Genomic DNA, 22,102 nt, shown 5'->3' on the forward strand with positions numbered 1-22,102 from the left:
AAATTTTTATTTCTCTTTAAATTAAAAGGAAATTTATTCAAAACATGAAATACAAAAAAATATTTAATTTTTTATACTGAAATTATAGGATGTTAATATTTAATCTGCAAATTTTGCAGGACGGGTTTGGACGGGTTAAGACAAGGTAGTATTGTACTGACCCCTAAAATAGTGGGTCTGGCTCTCTGACATATCTTAAATTTGGCGAACTTAAAATTTTGCAACGCATTGATAGAAACAAATATTTTCTACTTTAGATATTTACATTCCATATTTAAATTTAATACAAATTATTAAAGAATTAAATTTTTTATGACAAAAGCATAGCTAATAATTTTAAAAATTAGCGACGGTATCGCAGATTTCTTCGCAAGAAACGAAGTGAAAATTTTGATTAATTCTAGGATGACTTTACAGTTTATTTTTAGTAGCGAATGTACTCTATGTTTAACCTTTATCGGTTGGTCCCCTTTATTGACCTTAATAGGTCGAGGGGAGGGGGGGGGGGGGAGGGGGAGATTGAACGTTCACTCTGTTATCTCAGTTTCTACTAAAGCTAGACGGCTAGAAATTTTTGTGCATGTCCCCTGTTTGATATTGAATTTTTGACAATAAGTGGATCAAAGTAATTTTTTACTTTTTTATTGAACAACCTTGTTTTTTTTAGGGCCTTTTTTACTTAGAAATTTCAAAAGGCTGTAATTTCTGTACTCTTAAAGCTAGAAGAAGAATTTTTTTCAAAAAATGTTTACCTTTATGTATGGAAAGAAAACAAAGTCATTCCTAATTAGGACAGAAGTCACTGGAAATTGGTCTAAGGAAGGCTACCTATGTCCTTCATCTAACAAAATCTAACTTAAGGGAGGTGACTTATGTCCTTTGTCTAACAAATTCTTACATTAGGAAGGCTGCTTATGTCCTTCATCTTGCAAAACATAGCTTCTCTTTCCTTCACATAGCAAAACCTCACAAAACATAGCATTTTTGTCCTTCACATAGCAAATTCTTGCAAAACATAGCAAATTCTTGCAAAACATAGCAAATTCTTGGTAAACTTAGCTTTTCTGTCCTTCACATAGCAAATTCTTGCAAAACATAGCAAATTCTTGCAAAACATAGCAAATTCTTGCAAAACATAGCAAATTCTTGCAAAACATAGCAAATTCTTGCAAAACATAGCAAATTCTTAGAAAACTTAGCTTTTCTGTCCTTCACATAGCAAATTCTTGCAAAACATAGCAAATTCTTACAAAACATAGCAAATTCTTGCAAAACATAGCAAATTCTTGCAAAACATAGCAAATTCTTGCAAAACATAGCAAATTCTTGCAAAACATAGCAAATTCTTGCAAAACATAGCAAATTCTTGCAAAACATAGCAAATTCTTGCAAAACATAGCAAATTCTTGCAAAACATAGCAAATTCTTGCAAAACATAGCAAATTCTTGCAAAACATAGCAAATTCTTAGAAAACTTAGCTTTTCTGTCCTTCACATAGCAAATTCTTGCAAAACATAGCAAATTCTTACAAAACATAGCAAATTCTTGCAAAACATAGCAAATTCTTGCAATACATAGCAAATTCTTGCAAAACATAGCAAATTCTTACAAAACATAGCAAATTCTTGCAAAACATAGCAAATTCTTGCAAAACATAGCAAATTCTTGCAAAACATAGCAAATTATTGGAAAACTTAGCTTTTTTGTCCTTCACATAGCAAATTCTTGCAAAACATAGCAAATTCTTGCAAAACACAGCAAATTCTTGCAAAACATAGCAAATTCTTGCAAAACATAGCAAATTCTTAGAAAACTTAGCTTTTCTGTCCTTCACATAGCAAATTCTTGCAAAACATAGCAGATTCTTACAAAACATAGCAAATTCTTGCAAAACATAGCAAATTCTTGCAAAACATAGCAAATTCTTGCAAAACATAGCAAATTCTTACAAAACATAGCAAATTCTTGCAAAACATAGCAAATTCTTGCAAAACATAGCAAATTCTTGCAAAACATAGCAAATTATTGGAAAACTTAGCTTTTTTGTCCTTCACATAGCAAATTCTTGCAAAACATAGCATTTATGTCCTTTACATAGCTAAATCTTTCAAAATGCAGCTTTTCTGTCCTAAACATAGCTAAATGTTGCAAAATGTAGCATATTCTTGCTATTTAGACCACCCATTCCTGGGATCTTAAGCTTCAGACAGGAAAACCTTTCTGTTTGGTTATTGAATTGATAGGATTTCAGAACAATGATATTAATTTTGGATAGCCTGATATCTAGTTGCTGAATGTGTACGCAGTTTCCTGGGTGTTTCCTCATCCTCGCTCAATATTTACTACTAGCTACAAATCTTCAAACTTCCCTTAAAAAAATCAAAATTTGAATGTGTAAACGATTTATACAATATACATTATAAATTTGAATTTTTTAAATTTTGATTTTTTTTTTTTGAAGTTTGAAGCTTTTTTAGCTAGTAGTAAATATTGAGCTAGGATGAGGAAACACTCAGGAAACTGCGTACACATTCGGCAACTAGATATCAGGCTATCTAATTTTGATGTTTTATAACTCTGAATTTTTTCATCCATTTAAAATAGCCAGCTTTTTGTTAATAAATGTGAAAACTAAAAATGCTTTTAAATTTAATGATCAACTAACTGCTATGCTATAGACATATTAATGGAAAGAGGGGAAAGTCTCCCCACCCTAATTTTTATTTCATTTTTCTAGGGCAATTTCTCTTAAGAATGTGGTAGTACTCTTCCCCCAAATAGCTTTAAACCTTTATTGGTCTCATACGAAGATAAATTGTAAAAGAACCATACAATTACTATAATAGCATAGTAAAAAAATATATTTTTTTAAAAGATAGCTTTTTATAATAAAGAAATAAGTAAAAAAAAACTGTTTGGCTAGGTGGCTAGTTGGGCGTTTACGGCATGGGTCGGAACACACACAAAGACCATAGACTATGTATGCTTAGATTTGTAAGAATTTTGATTTATTGTTGCCTGTTGGTGTTTTATTTTAAACTATCGGCTACGCTCCTAGAGGTCTCCAGGGGTACTTGAGGTGGATGTGGTTTGGATTTAACCCTTCCATTTTTATATTATTTTTAAAATGAAAAAGTAAAAAACAAATTACTCCTCCCCCATTTTTCATTCGATTTTTTAAAGGGTTATTTTTTCAAGGAACGGTTTATCTTAGGAGGACGGTGGTACCCTTCCCTAGAATAGCAATAAACCTACCCATGTCCTGTAAGAAGATACACTATGAAAGTGAACCATATCGGTTCAGCGGTCCCTGATTATTTTTTTTCTTAAAATCTTTTATATTACACTAGCGGCTTCGCCCCTAGCCTCTAGAGGCTTGGGCACCAAGAGGTTTGATCAAACCAAAATTTCGTATTTAAGATTTAAAAAAAGAATGTAAAAAAAATTTCTTGGGGGGGTAGTCCAGCCCACTATTTTAATTTTAGTTTTAAAAAGAAAAAAAAATAGGGAGGTTGGGGATGTCCCACCCCCTAAAAAAATAGTTATAAACCTTCCCGGGACCTATGAGAAGCTACCCTGTAAAGGAGAACCCGATCAGTTCAGCGGTTAGCGAGATCCTTCGCTACAAACAAACAGACGGACATCGTTCTACTTTGTACTATAGATATTCTATATTTATGAATTGTCTTTGATGTTAAACATTTTTGACCCATGCCGTCACATAAAAATCACGCCAAAATCAGGAATTAAAAGGGATAACACAATGGATGATAAATCAATTTACATAATTAATTAAATAAAAAGTCTCCAAAATGTTGAGCCCATAAATGAGAAATTATTAAGATAAAACTTTGGGTACTGTGTAATAATCCAAGGAGTGAGTGTACATTGAGCTGCTTATTACACTGGTCTCCAAAGTTTTATATAATAGTAACGTTTTCTTATTCGTTGGCTTAATCTTAGGGAAATATAATTGAATTTTTATTGGTTGGTACATTAAAATGAGTGTCTTGTCCATTAACGATTCAACCACTAATCATAACTTATAGAAGGGATAACTTTATGTTTAATCATTGAGGATTTACATAAACTTATTGGCAATTGAATATCATTTTAGATCCCTGTTAATAGTAAACGATTCAACCACTAATTATAACTTACAGAAGGGATGATTTTATGTTTAATCATTGAGGATTTACATCAACTTACGGCAATTGTCTTATCCTTTTAGATCCCTGTAAATAGTACGTTTTGCGAAATGGACATTATAATACTATATGGGGGGATGACCAATAACAGAGCTAAAGAAATGTTAATTTTCGGAATTTTTTACAATTAAATATATATGTTGAAAAGTTATAAGGGATTATAAATTTTTTTAGTATTCATATTAATTAATACCAAAAAAATAAATTAGAATATTTCTTAATTTCAAAACTTTGTGTGATTAGATTTTAGTATTGGTAATTAACCAACCCCAGGTCGTGTTGGGTCAAAAGTCATAAGGATGGCTTAATTTTGAAATTGATAAGCACGCTATCTTATTGACATAGAATTACACAGAAAAGTTGTCGCCAAATTAAGTTGCTAAGTTCTGTATTGATTCACGTTGATATTATAACAGGAGAAAATTTTGGTTGCAATTTCTCTTCGATTTTATTTTGTGGCCCATTTATCCAGTAAGAGAAGAGGGAATAGGTTAAAAGAATTGGGTGGGGGAGATCGTTATTTTAGCCCACTAGAGAGTTCACTTTATTATAGAACATGCAAATCTCCTGTAAGATCCAAGTAATAATAAATCCATTGTGATGAATTAAAAATTAAAAAAAAACTTTGAAAATTGACCCACTCTAATCTTCATAGACCATACTTCGCGACAGCGGACGGCATGATGTGTCAAGTTTTTTCTTCTTATTTTGAAAAGCTAGCTTTTACACAAGAACATATATTTTACTATCCTTATAATAAAAGTAACAGGATCTGTGTCTGTCTATCTGTATGTATATCTCGTTAACTTCTGAACTTATAGGGTTCTGTACTTAGTTTAGCTTCTTATTAGTTCTGGGATAGGTTATAGGTATAGGTACCACCCTCCCAGGAGAATTCACCCCTAGTAAAAATTAACCCCCCCCCCCCAAAAAAAAAAGGTCTCTAGGGGCAGAGCAGCTAGTAGATCATTAAATTTAAAAGCATTTTTAGTTTTCACATTTATTAACAAAAAGCTGGCTATTTTAAATGAATGAAAAAAAATCAGAGTTATAAAACATCAAAATTAATATCATTGTTCTGAAATCCTATCAATTCAATAACCAAACAGTAAGGTTTTCTTGTTTGAAGCTTAAGATCCCAGGAATGGGTGGTCTAAATAGCAAGAATATGCTACATTTTGCAACATTTAGCTATGTTTAGGACAGAAAAGCTGCATTTTGAAAGATTTAGCTATGTAAAGGACATAAATGCTATGTTTTGCAAGAATTTGCTATGTGAAGGACAAAAAAGCTAAGTTTTCCAATAATTTGCTATGTTTTGCAAGAATTTGCTATGTTTTGCAAGAATTTGCTATGTTTTGTAAGAATTTGCTATGTTTTGCAAGAATTTGCTATGTTTTGCAAGAATTTGCTATGTTTTGCAAGAATTTGCTATGTTTTGTAAGAATTTGCTATGTTTTGCAAGAATTTGCTATGTGAAGGACAGAAAAGCTAAGTTTTCTAAGAATTTGCTATGTTTTGCAAGAATTTGCTATGTTTTGCAAGAATTTGCTATGTTTTGCAAGAATTTGCTATGTTTTGCAAGAATTTGCTATGTTTTGCAAGAATTTGCTATGTTTTGCAAGAATTTGCTATGTTTTGCAAGAATTTGCTATGTTTTGTAAGAATTTGCTATGTTTTGCAAGAATTTGCTATGTTTTGCAAGAATTTGCTATGTTTTGCAAGAATTTGCTATGTTTTGTAAGAATTTGCTATGTTTTGCAAGAATTTGCTATGTGAAGGACAGAAAAGCTAAGTTTTCTAAGAATTTGCTATGTTTTGCAAGAATTTGCTATGTTTTGCAAGAATTTGCTATGTTTTGCAAGAATTTGCTATGTTTTGCAAGAATTTGCTATGTTTTGCAAGAATTTGCTATGTTTTGCAAGAATTTGCTATGTTTTGCAAGAATTTGCTATGTTTTGTAAGAATTTGCTATGTTTTGCAAGAATTTGCTATGTTTTGCAAGAATTTGCTATGTTTTGCAAGAATTTGCTATGTTTTGTAAGAATTTGCTATGTTTTGCAAGAATTTGCTATGTGAAGGACAGAAAAGCTAAGTTTTCTAAGAATTTGCTATGTTTTGCAAGAATTTGCTATGTTTTGCAAGAATTTGCTATGTTTTGCAAGAATTTGCTATGTGAAGGACAGAAAAGCTAAGTTTACCAAGAATTTGCTATGTTTTGCAAGAATTTGCTATGTTTTGCAAGAATTTGCTATGTTTTGCAAGAATTTGCTATGTTTTGCAAGAATTTGCTAAGTTTTGCAAGAATTTGCTATGTTTTGCAAGAATTTGCTATGTTTTGCAAGAATTTGCTATGTTTTGCAAGAATTTGCTATGTGAAGGACAGAATAGCTAAGTTTTGCAATGTTTTGCTATGTGATGGACCAAAAAGCTATTTTATGCAAGATTTTGCTATGTGAAGGACCAAAAAGCTATGTTTTGCAATATTTTGCTATAATAAGGACAGAAAAGCTAAGTTTTGCAATATTTTGCTATGTGATGGACCAAAAACCAATTTTATGCAAGATTTTGCTATGTGAAGGACCAAAAAGCTAGGTTTTGTTAGGTGAAGGGAGGCTACTTATGTCCTCAATCTTGCAAAATCTTTGTTAAGGGAGGCAATTTATGCCCTTCATCTAACAAATTCTCACTTAAGGAAGGCTACTTATGTCCTTCCTAGGAAGGTGACTTCTGTCCTAATTAAGGAATGACTTTGTTTTCTTTCCATGATCCGAAATCCCAAATATAAATTTCGGCGGCGGCAGCTGTACTTGGCAGTTTCCGCACGCTGCAGACAAAAGTCGGTAAGAAAATGGCGCTTGATTTTTATGAAATTTTAATATGTCATGTATACATGTTAGAACAGCTTAGGTTTAAAATTTGAAGTCTCTAAGTCGAAAATTGCGGTCATAAGAGCCTTACAAAAGAAAGTTCATGAAATCAAAAGGTTTGTTGTTTGATTGATAAGGGGGGGGGGGGTCGGATCTGACACTTTTGCGTAAACAGGGAGTATAGGCCTTGTCTTAGGAGTGAGAGGATAGGTTATTTGGGTAAAAAGTTTAGTTTTAGGGTGTATTTTCCTTATATCTAAAATTTTTTTGATAGGTCTCCAGGTTCAGGTGCTGCAGGCTGGAAGGTCACTTCTGGACAGGTATAAATGAAAAAAAAACTAGTTTGAAGAGTTAGAGATAAACTTATTAAACCAAATATCCATCTTTTGGGATGTTATGAGCATATATGAAGAAAAAAAAAATCAGCCTCCAGATTCAGGTCCTGCAGGCCTCCAGGTGAATCCTGAACAGGTAAAAAATAAAAAATTTCACTTTTAAAGTTAGAATATAACTTCTTTAACAAAAGTTGCTACTTTATAAATATTATTAACTAATTTAAAGAAAAATTTGAAATTGGGCGCCAGGTTCAGGTACTGCAGGCCTCCAGGTGGATCCTGGACAGGTAAAAAATATAAATTTTAACTTTTAAAGTTTGAGCAAAACTTCTTTAACAAAAGTTGCTACTTAATGGATAGTATTAACTAATTTGAAGAAAAATTTTAAATCAGGCTCCAGGTTCAGGTACTGCAGGCCTCCAGGTGGATCCTGGACAGGTAAAATGTAAAATTTTAACTTTTAAAGTTAGAGCATAACTTCTTTAACAAAATTTGCTACTTTATGGATAGTATTATCTAACTTCAAGAAAAATTTGAAATTGGGCTTCAGGTTCAGGTACTGCAGGCCCCAGGGGGATCCTGGAAAGGTAGAAAATAAAAATTTTGAAGAAAAATTTGAAATCGAGCTCAAAGTTCATGTACTGTATGCCTCCAGGTGGATTCTGGACATGTAAAAATTGAAATATTTAACTAATTCAAAGAGAAATTTTAAATCGGGCTCAAGGTTCAAGTTAAATCAAACCATTTTGTTACATTTTGAATTATATCTGCAAAAAAAATAATAAAAATTGACTAAAATAAAAAAAACATATTGTCAACAGGTCAGTCACTAAAGGAAGCCTGCAGGAAATACACTGCTCTAACTGTGGTAAAAATCCAACAAGTAGACACAATACCCCTAATTTAATAAGTTAATACTATCCATAAAGTAGCAACATTTATTAAATGAAATATTCCCTAATTTTAAAAGTGAAATTTTTAGTTTTTACCTGTCCAGGATCCACCTGGAGGCCTGCAATACCTGAACCTGGAGCCCGATTTCAAATTTTTCTTCAAATATGTTAATGCTATCCATAAAGTAGCAACTTTAATTTAATAAGTTATGTTCTAACTTCAAAAGTAAAAATTTTCAGTTTTTAACCTGTCAAGAATTCACCTGGAGGCCTGCAGTACCTGAACCTGGAGCCTGATTTAAAATTTTTCTTCAAATTGGTTAATACTACTTATATTGTAACAACTTTTGATTAATAAGTTATACTCTAACTTTAAAAGTTAAAATTTTTAGTTTTTACCTGTCCAGGATACACCTGGAGGCCTGCAGTACCTGAACCTGGAGCTCGATTTCAAATTTTTCTTCAAATATGTTAATACTATCCATAGAGTAGCAACTTTAATTTAATAAGTTATGTTTTAACTTCAAAAGTAAAAATTTTCCGTTTTTAACCTGTCCAGAATTCACCTGGAGGCCTGCAGTACCTGAACCTGGAGACTGATTTAAAATTTTTCTTCAAATTGGTTAATACTACTTATATTGTAACAACTTTTGATTAATAAGTTATACTCTAACTTTAAAAGTTAAAATTTTTAGTTTTTACCTGTCCAGGATCCACCTGGAGGCCTGCAGCACCTGAACCTGGAGCCTGATTTAAATTTTTTCTTCAGATGAGTTAATACTATCCATAAAGTAGCAACTTTTGTTAAATAAGTTATGCCCTAACTTTAAAAGTAAAAATTTTCAGTTTTTACCTGTCGAGAATTTATCTGGAGGCCTGTAGGACCTGAACCTAGAGCCAGATTTCAAGTTTTTCTTCAAATTAGTTCATACCATCAATAAAGTAGAAACTTTTGTTAAAATAAGTTCTGTTCTAACTGTTTTTACCTGTCCAGAATTCACCTGGAGAACTGCAGGACCTGAACCTGGAGGCTGATTTTTATTTTTTATTTATATATGCTCATGACATCCCAAAAGATGCATATTTGGTTGAATAGGTTGATCTCTAACTCTTCAAACTAAATTTTTTTTTCATTTATACCTGTCCAGAAGTTACCTTCCAGCCTGCAGCACCTGAACCTGGAGCCCCTTGTCGCACATTTATTGGTTGGGGGTAGGGCTCAACGCCCCCCCCCCTTCTCTATTATCTCAGTGCATGGCCCTTGTTGGATAATGAATTTCCGACTATAACTGAGCCTAAGTCAATTTTCGCTTTCTTCACCCTTTTATTTAACAACCTTTGTTTTTAAGTCCTTTTCTACTTAAAAATTTTCATTTTTTATCTTTTAAGCTAGAAAAAATTTTTTTTTCAGAAAATGTTTATATTTATATAAATTTTATATTAGAAATCTCAAAACATAAATTTCTGCGGCCGCAGCTGTACTTGGCACCTGCCAGCAACCGCAGTCGGCGGTCAGCGGGAAAACGGCTGATCTTAATAAAATTTTGATACGTTATGTAGACGTGTAAGAAAAGCTTAAGTTTAAAATTTGAAGGCTCTATGTTAAAAATTGCGGTCACAGGAGGCTTTTAAAGAATTCTGGAGACCTGGAGGATCAGGACCTGCAGGATCATACCTGGAGCCTGAAATTGACTTGAACACCTATATTTCAAATAAATTAACCAGAATAGCTAACTGTCCCATAATGATAAACTCACATACAGACGGACAGACCCTAATTATAGAAAATCTTTGCATATAAAAAATTAATATTTCATCACTCACTAACAAAATAAAAATGTTGGCAGATAAACACATTTTTTAAAGCAACTCACTTTGTTTTTCTACCTGTTAATCTGTCACTCTGTTTGAAAAGCTTTGAGGAAAATACAAAAAAATATGAAAATTTAAAATAAAAGCAGAAAAAAAGGTACATTGACAAGCTGACAGACATTTCAAATTATAGATAAACTTCGTCAACAATTTCAAGATCCATATTTCAACTAAATTTATTCCTGTAAACATAATTCACTTTGATACGAACTTATTTGAACACATGCGAACGAATTCAAATTAATAGATACTTGATCTAAAGTTGCTTGTAACTGTTCAAATAAACGTTACTAAGGAATTAAATTTATAACATATATAAAATACATTATTATACAGATTTTTATTTTTTTTAATCTTAATTATTGGTGGTGAATAAACCACTTTTTTGAACCGCCCCCATAAAACGTTCCCATGTATAAATTAAAGAATTATTTCTCTTAAAGGACGCCTGCAAGAAATAACACGCTTTAACTGCTGAAAGACTGCCACAAGAAGACCCAATACCCCAAATTATAAGCCTTCAGCTTCAATAACAAAAAAGTTCTAGGCATATCAAAATAGCATTTTATGTACAATGGAATTTTTGAAAGATTTCCAATGCTCATAAAAGAAAAAACAATATTAAATTACGTTGCCTAGACATAAAATTATAACCTTATGTTTGTCAGAAACTTAGATTGCCTGTAACTGATTACATTTTTACAATAAAAACACCACATTTCATAGTCAAAATCTATGAAAAAAATTCGATTTAAATTGCATTTTTAAACGAAAATCATAGCGGAAACAAAGGGGTAAACTATTACAAGCTTAGCTGTGATTGGTTGTTAAGCTGATTCAGCCTTCTGATTGGCTACAGTACATTCGGTACAACGCAAGTAAAACTTAATTTTTTTTAATGATTTTGACTATAAAAATGGGTATTTTTATTGTAAAAATATAATTAGTTACTGGAAACCTAAATTTATGACAAAAATAAGCTTATAATTTTGTTTCTAGGCCACGTAGTTTAATTTTAAAGTTTTCAACATGAGCATTGCAATTCTTTCAAAATTTCCATTGTACATAAAATGTCATTTTAAAATGCCTAGAACTTTTTTGTTATAGAAGCTGAAGGCTTCAAATTTGGGGTATTTGGTCTACTTGTGGCAGTCTTTCAGCAGTTAAAGCGTGGTATTTCTTGCATGCTTCCTTTAAAGAAAGTACACAAGATTAATTATTTTTTTCTTAGTATTTAAATTAATTTTTGAAACAAAGTTGGAAAAGAAGCTTTCGAGATTTTAATAATCAACTATTATTTCTTTTAAGAAAATTAATTTAAATATCTGAAAATTTGCCGTAAGTTCTCAGTTGGTAAAAAACAAAATGATTTCTAGTAGCGGGGCTACTCTATTACTATTAATATTACAGAAATTTTACATGAGTATTAAAGTAAATATCATAAGATTAGCACCAGTTTTGTTAGCTCAGGCATTTGGAACCTTGTTTTCACTTATTATCCACGGAAAGATGTCTATAATACGATGTGTTAAATTAATCAACTCAATTTATTTAGGATCTACAATATTTTGATATATAAAATATATTTGTTTTATTTAATGAAAAAAATATATTTCTTTTATATCATGAAAAAAAATATTTTCTACTTTAGATCCCTTTTGTCCTTGTTAACACAGTATAAACTTTGTACAGCAGAGAAAGAGTGGGCAATGACAATAGTACCCAAAGTTTTAAAATAACGTTTTTTCATTAGTTGGCTTAACAATTTTGGGGATTGGGTCAATTTAAATTGGTTGCTTCATTAGGTTGATTGTTCACACTTTTCAACCACAAATTTAAATCTACTGAAGGGGTTATTCTAAGTATCATCATTGGGGTATATATTAATTTATCGGCCATTGTCTTATTATCATTATCCCTTTAGATCCACTATACCCACTACTGTATACCCCTTCTAATTTAATTTGCTTTTGTGTATTGATGAAACAATATGCTGAAGTGATAGCATGCGGAAATGAACGCCCACCTTTGAATTGGTACTTCCCCCCCCCCCCCCCCCCAACTAATTTGTCTAACTACGCCTCCCACAATACAAAACTGTATAAAAAGTCGTAAGAAATTAAGACGGAAAAAACTCGAGATATCTGTCATGCACGTAATGCGTGGACCCACCATTTTAGGGGTCACCACATGGGCAAGGTGGGATCACACAAAGAAGAGCAGATCCATGGGTCACTGAGAGGTACAACATCATCATTATCAGGAAGACCTTTAAATATATTTAATAAATATTTAAATGTAATTTTGTTTAAAAGGTTGGGGATAAAATGACAAGGGAAATTTTGCCGTCAATTTAGGTCGCTACCATATTTATTACTTGTTGGTCAGTTAGTTCATCCAGTAGGAGGGATGGGCTAGGATACAGAGAATGGATGTGGGTATAGTTTTTTCAACCGGCTGCGAGCATCATAGTACATTTAAATCTGTCGCAACATCCAAATAATTCTATATAAATTTTGTGTTATATTTTTAAATGCATTATTAAATGAACTTTGAATAAAAATAAGAAAAATAAAATCTTTTATTTCAATTTGAATTGGATACTGTTAATGATACTTCGAATAACTTTACTTAACTTTATATAATAAAACTCTGTAATTGAATTCACAAAAAGAACTAAAACAATATAAAAGTTGAGTGATTTTTAAATAAAATACTTTAATAGTATATATTTCAACTATCGGCTTCACCCCAAGAGGGGATTTAAAAAAAATTAAGGCGAAATTCGTAAAAGGACTAAAGAAATCTTCAGCAAATTCTTAAAAAGAGAAAAATGGGGGGGGATTTTTTGTTTTTGGGGGGTTGAAAATCATTGCTTTTAAAAATCAACCCTTAACTGAAGTGACGTAGATATAACATCAATGAAAAACTGAAACAATACATAGTTTAAAATAAAATCTAAAACCCTTTTTGAATTCAATATTTATTAAAATTTAAATTTTTAAAACATTCAGGCATGTCAGGAAATAAATCACATCTATCACCACTACCACCATCACAATAAGAAGGCGGAGGCAACGGATCACAAGCTGCATCATAACCACTATAACAATAAGAAGGCGGAGGATACCGAGAACAAGCTGAATCATGACCACTACCATATTGTGGAAGAGCCAAGGGCATTGACTTAGCCTCCAGCATAGATATGCTTACCATCATGACCGATGCAAACACCTAAATAAAGGAATTTTGATTAATTTTCTTTGTGATAGGCCAGTAGAAAAAAAATAATTTTCCAGCATAAATTTCAAACTAATCAATATCAGCTAGATTAGAACCTGTATTGAGCAAAATTGAAAAATTATAGACTTTAGGAGGGAGGGGGGGGGGGGGTGTGACTAATTCATAATCTTTAAAAGCTTTGCCGGTATCCTGTAATATCCTGAGATAACACAATAAGCTATAAAGGGGGAGGCCATTTTCTAGTAAATTCCGTAAAGGTGTGTGTGTTATAAGGCCTAAAAATAGTAGTAGAACGATAAGGTGCTCTATATATTTGTATTCCCTATTGAATAGAACAATAGGGAGCACCTTATCGTTCTACTACTATTTTTAGGCCTTATAACACACACACCTTTACACACTTTTACGGAATTTACTAGAAAATGACCTCCCCCTTTATATGCATCTCCATGAGGATAATGAATATCTGTCCTTGGTTTTAATCATTAGTTGAAACGTTTAAACACTACTAGTTTTGAACCAATCCAAAGTTTACAAATAAGATAACGTGGTTATAAAACTTTTGGTACTAGTGGAATTAACAGCCCAATGTCCTCTTCCTTCCTGTCGGTATCTAATGCATTCGGATAATTATGTTTATCTGAGTATTTAAGCTACAAAATTCAAAACAATGTATTCAAATGTTTGACTGTAGAAACATGCTTAGACATTTAGACAGGATGGGATAAGACGGTGACTTCTTTGAAAAATCCGAAAATAGAAATGACGCAAATATTTCAAATTCTTATCTCAATTTTCACGTTTTTTTTTTTAAAATGCAACATACAATAATAGCTATTAAAACAATTTTCAAGCATAACTTTTATCTTATTAGGATAACAATTAAATTAGAAAAAAATGCAAGACATAGCTTTTATTTTAAGATAGACTAGGGGCAACGCCCCCTAGAAGCCTCTAGGTGTTCTTCTTAGTGTGGGAGGGGGATCAGTCAACCGCCCTTCTACTTTTTAATTTGATTATATAAAAGATTAAGATTATATAAAACTACCCCAAATTTATAAGCCAACTAATAAGATAATTTATTTGACAAACCCCAAACTGTCCCAGTTTTGACGATTCCAGTTACGTCATATAGAGGAATGAGAAACTGTCCCAATTTTGTATAACTTTAGCGGAACAAGTTCCAATTACTTCATATTTTTCTTTCCCGAAAAAGGGAGGGGGGGAAGAAAATCTCTTCAAAAGAGATGGGGAAAACCCCCTTTTCTCCCATCTCTTTTTTCTCCCCCCCTTCCCTTTTTTTTCTTTCCCCCTTCTCTTTTTCGGGAAAGAAAAATATGACGTAATTGGAACTTGTTCCGCTAAAGTTATACAAAATTGGGACAGTTTCTCATTCCTCGTCATATACGTTTCGGGAAAGAAAAAGGGAAGGGGGGAAGAAAATCTTGTCAAAAGAGATGGGAGAAAAGGGAAGAGATTTTCTTCCCCCCTTCCCTTTTTATATGACGTCACAGGAATCTTCTTGCTCAAAACTGGGACAGTTTGGGGGTTTGTCAATTTATTTATAAAAACTTTAGTACCAGTAAAATTTATAGTCTAATGTCCATTCCCTCCCTCGTTTATTCTGTCATAATTAAAACAATAATTATGCTTACTAAAATAGTTTTAGACTCCATCTTTCCTTGTTTAGCTGCTAGTAACAACTGAAACTTTTAGAGAAAGTATCCTTAATTTATAGGCTCATTTTTGACCAATACACTACCCCCATTCCTTTTAGCGTTTTTTACAGCATCAATGTGTTTTTGTATGTATACTATAGTCCGATTACCATGACCATGTTTATGCATTCATAAAATTATTGATTTGAGTTTTTCATGTCATTTGCATTTTATGGCTTTAATTATGTTCATAGGCGTCCAAGGGGGGGGGTAATGGGCCATTTGGCACCCCCAAACGATTTTGGGGGTGCCGTAGGCACCCCCAAAATTTTGTGAACAATACCCCCCCCAAAAAAAAATTACCCCTACCTTGGGGGTGCCGTAGGCACCCCCAACGATTTTGGGGGGGGTATTTACCCCCCCCAAACCATTTTGGGGGGGTAAATACTCCCCCCAATATAGAAAATCTTTAACAAAAAAAATTTTTGCGCGCTTCGCGCGCATTTTTAATACTAAATTTTTTATAAAATTTAAATTACCCCCCCAAAAATTTTACCCCGGGGGTAAATTTTGGGGGGGGTAAACAAATTTTACCCCTGCCAACAGATTTCAGGGGGGGTAATTACCCCCCCCAAGCAAATTTTACCCCCGGGGTAAAAATTTTGGGGGGGGTAAAAAAAATTTGCGGCGCGCTTCGCGCGCCATTTTACCCCCCCCAAAACCAAATTACCCCCCCCTTAAAAAAATTTTACCCCCCCCAAAATAAAAAGCTTGGACGCCCCTGATTATGTTACACATTATTGTTCATTTTTATTAATATGACTGAAATAAAGCTTCATATTTGAAAAACTAGAATCTATAAGCTTTTCTAACAGTATGCATACCATTTTCATTGGATTACTATGAGCTGAGCAATATTGAAATGGAAAAACTTAAAAAGATCCATTTTTAACCATTTTTTGTTAATACTTTTAACACAAGCCGTGTAATTCAAGGGATAATTTTTTACACAGTTTTTTACTAGTCCCTACACCCCTAGCATCGAGGGGCTCTGTCTTAAAAAATACCTTAAAACTAGGGCAAATGTAAAGCTTTCTTTAAAAGAAGAACGAAATTGTTTTAGTAATAATTAAAATCTTAAGCTTCAGACAAAAAACCTTATTACTTTAAAAATAGGCCTAGTGCCTTCTCCTCTAGCCTCTAGAGGCTTTGCCCCAAGAGGAAATGGACTTGATTTGATCAACCCAATTTTTTCGTATTTTAGGTTCAAAAAGAAAAATTAAAAACAACCTAAGAAAATAACCTAAAACCATCACAAAACCAGTAGTTAAATTCCTTGAAGAGAATAGCCCAATCGGTTCATTGGTTACTTAGATCTTAAGCTTCAGACAGACAGACAGACATACATAGTTCTACTTTGTATTATGGGTTCCCCAATTTAGGATTTTCAGAACAATACAATGGACCCAAAAAGCGCGCTCCAAAAAAGAAATCAATTCCTGTTTTGTAATTTACACGTTAAAAAAGTTAAGCTGATCTATATAAAGGAACTGACTTTCTGTCCATGACGGATAGTCTTTTTAGAAATGCCCTATTTTTGCATGATTCTTGTAACAGAAAGGAATAACTGTAAAATGATTATGATTTTTACTGAAGTAATGTTTGTTTAAGCATGAATTAGAATAACTCATAATTAGCTTTGAAAAAAAATTGCAGGGTTTATAAAGAAAATTGTGAGTGATTGTTTTTTTTCTACACGTTTTATGTATGTCAATTTATCATTCTATGTATCTATCTAACTAGGTTATCAAGGGCGTCCAAGCTTTTTATTTTGGGGGGGGTACAATTTTTTTAAGGGGGGGGGGGTAATTCGTTTTTTGGGGGGGTAAAATGGCGCGCGAAGCTGGCCTGAAATTTTTTTACCCCCCCCAAAATTTTTACCCCGGGGGTAAAATTTGCTTGGGGGGGTAATTACCCCCCCTAAAATCTGTTGGCAGGGGTAAATTTAGTTTACCCCCTCCAAAATTTACCCCAGGGGTAAAATTTTTGGGGGGGATAATTTAAATTTTATTAAATATATAGTATTAAAAGTGCGCGCGAAGCGCGCAAAAATTTTTTTTATTAGTGATTTTTTATTTTGGAGGGGGGGTATTTACCCCCTCAAAATTGTTTGGGGGAGTAAAAACCCCCTCCTAAATGGTTGGGGGTGCCTTCGGTACCCCCAGGGTAGGGGTAAATTTTAAATGGGGGGAGTAAAATGAAAATTTTTTGGGGGGTAATCGTTTGGGAGGGGGTAATCGCCCCATTACCCCCCCCTCCCTTGGACGTCTATGTAGGTTATAGAAAGTTAAAAATACCATTACCAGTGGTAGGGGACAAGGACATTTTTTCAAACCATTAGGCGTGCACTTCTCGTTTTACAGAGCTGTCAGTAGTGAAGCTACTATATAATTTGCCTTGTCTGTAGGCCCGTAACGCTATGGGGTAAATTGGATTAGCTCTGCTGTTGTTTATTGTAGTCTAATAATTTTTTTTGAGAAGATATGCCTAACCAAAGAATATCAAAAATTGTAGTATTTGTCTGTCAGAATATATATAAACGGGTTTCTTTTATGATGTGTTAAGATTAATATTCTGTTACATCCAAGAGCTTCGCTACTTATGGATGTTGTCAACTTTAATTTTGTCACTTATGAGCTTCACTACTTTAGAGATAATAATATATATTCTAATTTTCTTTTTTTTTATTTCTCTCTATTTATAGATCCTTAATAAAATTACCAGGGATCGGAAGCCTCACGTAAGCCGCGCATAAGCCTCAGTTTTAAACCTGCTTGTGAGCAGAAAAAACAAAATTCAGAAAGAAGGATTGTCTGCTAAAGAGCCGTTTTATACATACAGCTGAATTTTATAGTGATAAAATCACGATTTCACTGAGGCTTACACGCGGCTTACGTGAGGCTTCCGATCCCTGAAAATTACGGTTGGTCAGTTCACCCCTGACAGATTGCTTTGATTGCTAGCTAAGGCAATGTTCATGAGTCGCTTGATGTGTTGAGCTTTGCTTTAATGGATGTTGTCTAAAATTCCAAATGTTCCCGGCTTATATTTAAGATAGAAGGCTAAAATTTCTTGCCAATATTTTAGCGCGTTTTTGGCTATTTAATATTTTTCACATTTTTCCCCATATCTGTGGTGTTTTTGGTCCTATTGTGGTAATACGGCAACATACGGACGGGCATTTTACAGAGTTGCTACGCAGTGGCTTATCAAGTCAAGCCTTCTGCACTAATCCTATTATATCACCATTCACCTCATGACCGCAGATGACCCCATCGGCAGCGGTCAGATTGGACTGGCTAAATAGGGGAGGGGCACGGACACTTAGCAACCCCGCGCCCCTCAGGCAACTATCCTACCGGGAGGTGGTGCCTTCCCCTTTACTGCAGCTTACCCCACAGATGCCTACCGCCGCGGGCTACGCCCTTGTCTCCCACACCCCCTTCAAACCTAACTCATTGTTATCATCTATTTTGTATATATATAGTAATCACCCATTGTAAATGTATTCAGTTTAAATATAATTTCTGTATGAGTAAATCCTGCTAGTTTGTTTTGGTAGAATACTTCAAGGCTAGGGGCTCGTTGGATTCGAACTCGCAACCGGTGAGCTGAAACGCTTCGGCTTACCACACTATTTCAATTTTTTTATAGTATTGGAAAACAAAATCAAATTAAATTTTTGATGCTTTTCAACTCATGGATGTTGCCATGCTTGTTTTAAAATTTTGAAGTAGGTCAGTGGGTATATATTTTACAACTAACCATTTTAGTGAAAGTTGGAAGAACAAGTTTCTCTTATTTAAAATTGTAAAACACAAAATTTTAAAGGGCCTATATAAGGTGAATAGGGAAACAGAATTTTGCTAGTTTTGAAAACTACTGCATTTAAACATGAAGTTTACACTGCTACTTTTGGTATGTTTTTCTTCATTCATTAAAATTATGTGACGAAGACCAAACTACATTACTTTTGTGTCACTTCTGATTCCTGTGACGTCATAAAATGACAAAGATGAGAGGAGAAGTGGGAAAGAAAACCCCTCTAAAAGAGATGGAGAATATGACGTCAAAAGTGGTGCAAAAGTAATGCAGTTTGGTCTTCGTCAAATTAAGTATATATGATACTAAAAACGAAGCTAAACAATAGCAAGAACATTTGATATTATAAAACCCTAAAATAGTATGAATAGTAAACTAAATATTTTTTCCTCATTATATGGTTTCTATTCTTTGTATAAATTGTCACTCCTGAAATAAAAGGGATGAGGTATAAATATTAAGCATAATGTCAAATTAACGAAAAGTAACATATGAAATGGATTTTCTGATAACAGTTAGGGAGTTGAATCCATTTTTATAGAAGCAGAAATATAATCTATGATTATGGTTTGGACCCTCTAAAACTGTGATCTACCCTTCCACTTTCCCCTCTCTTGGTGAAGATATCTTCAACGCCGATACGATTTTTGAAATATAAGATTCTACTTTTGTCACTCTTGGTGAAGATCTTCACCAAGAGAGGCAAAAGTGGAATCTTAAATTTCAAAAATCGTATCGGCGTTGAAGATATCTTCACCAAGAGAGGGGAAAGTGGAATCTTACATTTCAAAAATCGTATCGGCGTTGAAGATATCTTCACCAAGAGAAGGGAAAGTAGAATCTTACATTTCAAAAATCGTATCGGCGTTGAAGATATCTTCACCAAGAGAGGGGAAAGTGGAAAGGTAGATTACAGTTTTAGAGAGTCCAAACCATTATCATAGATTATATTTCTGCTTCTATAAAAATGGATTCAACTCCCTAACTGGATAAGTTTGCTATGTTTTCTAAAATATGCAGGTTAAATAACTAAACGGCTAAAGCTTTAATTAGTTAATAGTACCCTTTAAAAACCTACATAGTAGTATCAAGTTTACTTTGCATTCTTTCTTACATCTCCAAATTATTTTTAGGGAGCTTTGTTGGTAATTGAGATGGTAAGCTTCTCTAGTGCAGGTGTAATCAACACTGATTTACAATCCAGAAAAGCGAGGTAGTATCTAATTAATTCAGAAATCATAGCCAAAAGAATGGGGTAAGAATAATACCATACCAAATAATGAATCTTTTCTCTCTTCTTAAATAGCAATTTACCCAGCAAAGGGGAACCATAGCAACTGCTAAATCCTTAGAAAAAAATGTGCCATTACAGTTCGCTTATTATTTTTCGGGCTTCTATGGATGTTGTCATTCTTGTTTTTTTTTATAGGTGTGGGCCGTGGTGTATTATTGGTGCTGTTAGTACTGCTGTAGAGGTTTATGACATAATTAAAAAGCTTCCAAGTAAGTATGCATTATACATTTATGAAAAATTAAGAAAGGATGAAACATATTGCTTGTTGTCTATTAAGATGCTAACCGCCAAAATAAAATGTTGCATTACTTAGTTTGAATTTAACTTTTCTATCCCCTTGTTAAAAGAAAAGCTTTGCGCTAATTAGGGCCAGTCAAAATTCCTATTATAGATAACAGTTTATAAAGCACAGAAATTTGTAGGTTCATTGTAATTATGATAACATTATCATCCTATTCACTCTATTTTTGAAACATGTATTCCAAGTACCATTCATTAATTTTAGTAATATAAACAAGCATATCTATCATCATTTCATATTAAGCAATTTTATGAAATATTTATATAAAACTTCTAAATGATGTTGAATATGAGTTGTTACTCTCCAATTGTGATTGTTCAGCTTTACTTTAAAGGCCGGATGTTATCACCCTTGTTCCTATAATATTTAATTCCATTCCTTTTGTAATAAGGACAGGACAACAAGTAAACTTTTAAGTTAATGATTATCTGAAAGTCTAAGACAAAAAGCAATGCTCGTGTAATATATTTTTACCTGTTTAGAAGAAAAAAATCCAAGACCAACAGCACCACCAACACGCCCAGATATGATCTATTAGATGCAATAGGCCAAATTAAAACTATTCTATTTTAATTAAAATCATAATAATTTTTTAATTAAATATTAATAATTGTAAAATAAAAACTGAAAATATATTTGTAAGATTTTATTTATTATCTTTATTCCAGATGAACATGAAATATGTCTCAAATCAACAAAGAGCGTTTTTTTTATTCTAATATTTTTTGTCAAATTGTTACTATATATTAAAAGAAAATACAATTATATGTTAAATTGATGTTTTATGATGAGGGGGGGGGAGAGGGGGGTACCTCCACATTTCCAGGAGAAACTGCTTCATGGGGGTACTAGAAAAATTATCCCTCAATTTTTACATTTTCTTAAAATAACAAGCTTGCTAGTTGAAATCAGTTATACAATTATCTTGCCTCCAGTTTATGCAAGAATATTAATGAACAGTGAGATGATATTCAAAGGGCATCTGCATTAATTAAAGGGGATGGATGGAAAAGGAAGAAAATCAGTAGAGTGAAGCAATAATCCTAATGCATATTTAAGCCCCAATCTTAACAATTCATTTAGAAAATCTATTGTGTTTTATGCTAGTCCCTGTCCATCTGTATGCCGTTCTGAATCTGTGGGTCTATACATTTGAACTTTTAAATTTGAACCTTTTGGGAAATCAAATTCAACTAAGGTAACGGTGTTAGGTGCACCTTTTTATTATCTTTTTGGTACCTTTTCTTTGAAAAGTAGCCGGAAAGCTATCATATAACATGTTTTTCACATCATCCTTGAATTTATTGAGATTGTGACGTTACAAATCTTTTAAGGTTTATGGGAGTGTATTCATCACACAAATTTTGCCGGGTGGAAGTTGCAAACTGTTTTTTTGGATATTAAAAGCGAAGCTTTTCTATAATTGGGGTCGGTCCGTCCGTCCCAGACGGATATCTTTTTCGTTGATTTAGGCATGTTAGAATTATCCTATCTATTTGCATGGTGATTCCTTTAGAAGTTCCTTAAGTACGATTTGGAAAGCGT

General features: G+C 33.1%; 1 protein-coding gene and 2 long non-coding RNA genes across 3 annotated transcripts in view; 1 reads left to right on the forward strand and 2 right to left on the reverse strand.

The window, feature by feature from the left end:
• The window catches only part of LOC145313102 (uncharacterized), a 205,370-nt gene that overhangs the window by 173,307 nt on the left and 9,961 nt on the right, over positions 1-22,102 (reverse strand). The gene's annotated exons all lie outside the window — the stretch shown is intronic.
• Positions 12,363-15,111, reverse strand: LOC145312965 (uncharacterized). Its single transcript, XM_080152178.1, has 3 exons — positions 15,078-15,111; positions 13,215-13,413; positions 12,363-12,448 (listed from the first exon to the last, which is right to left on the reverse strand). Exons 1-3 carry the CDS (start codon positions 15,096-15,098, stop codon positions 12,363-12,365), a joined length of 306 nt encoding a protein of 101 aa, XP_080008304.1. The 5' UTR covers positions 15,099-15,111.
• LOC145315055 (uncharacterized) lies at positions 18,978-21,174 on the forward strand. The gene is made up of 4 exons (XR_013877936.1): positions 18,978-19,058; positions 20,096-20,175; positions 20,392-20,465; positions 21,040-21,174. It is a non-coding gene; the product is annotated as an uncharacterized LOC145315055 (long non-coding RNA).

The sequence above is a fragment of the Acartia tonsa genome, chromosome 3, assembly GCF_053477335.1.
Source record: "Acartia tonsa isolate MP-2025a chromosome 3, ASM5347733v1, whole genome shotgun sequence".
NCBI lineage: Eukaryota > Metazoa > Arthropoda > Copepoda > Calanoida > Acartiidae > Acartia > Acartia tonsa.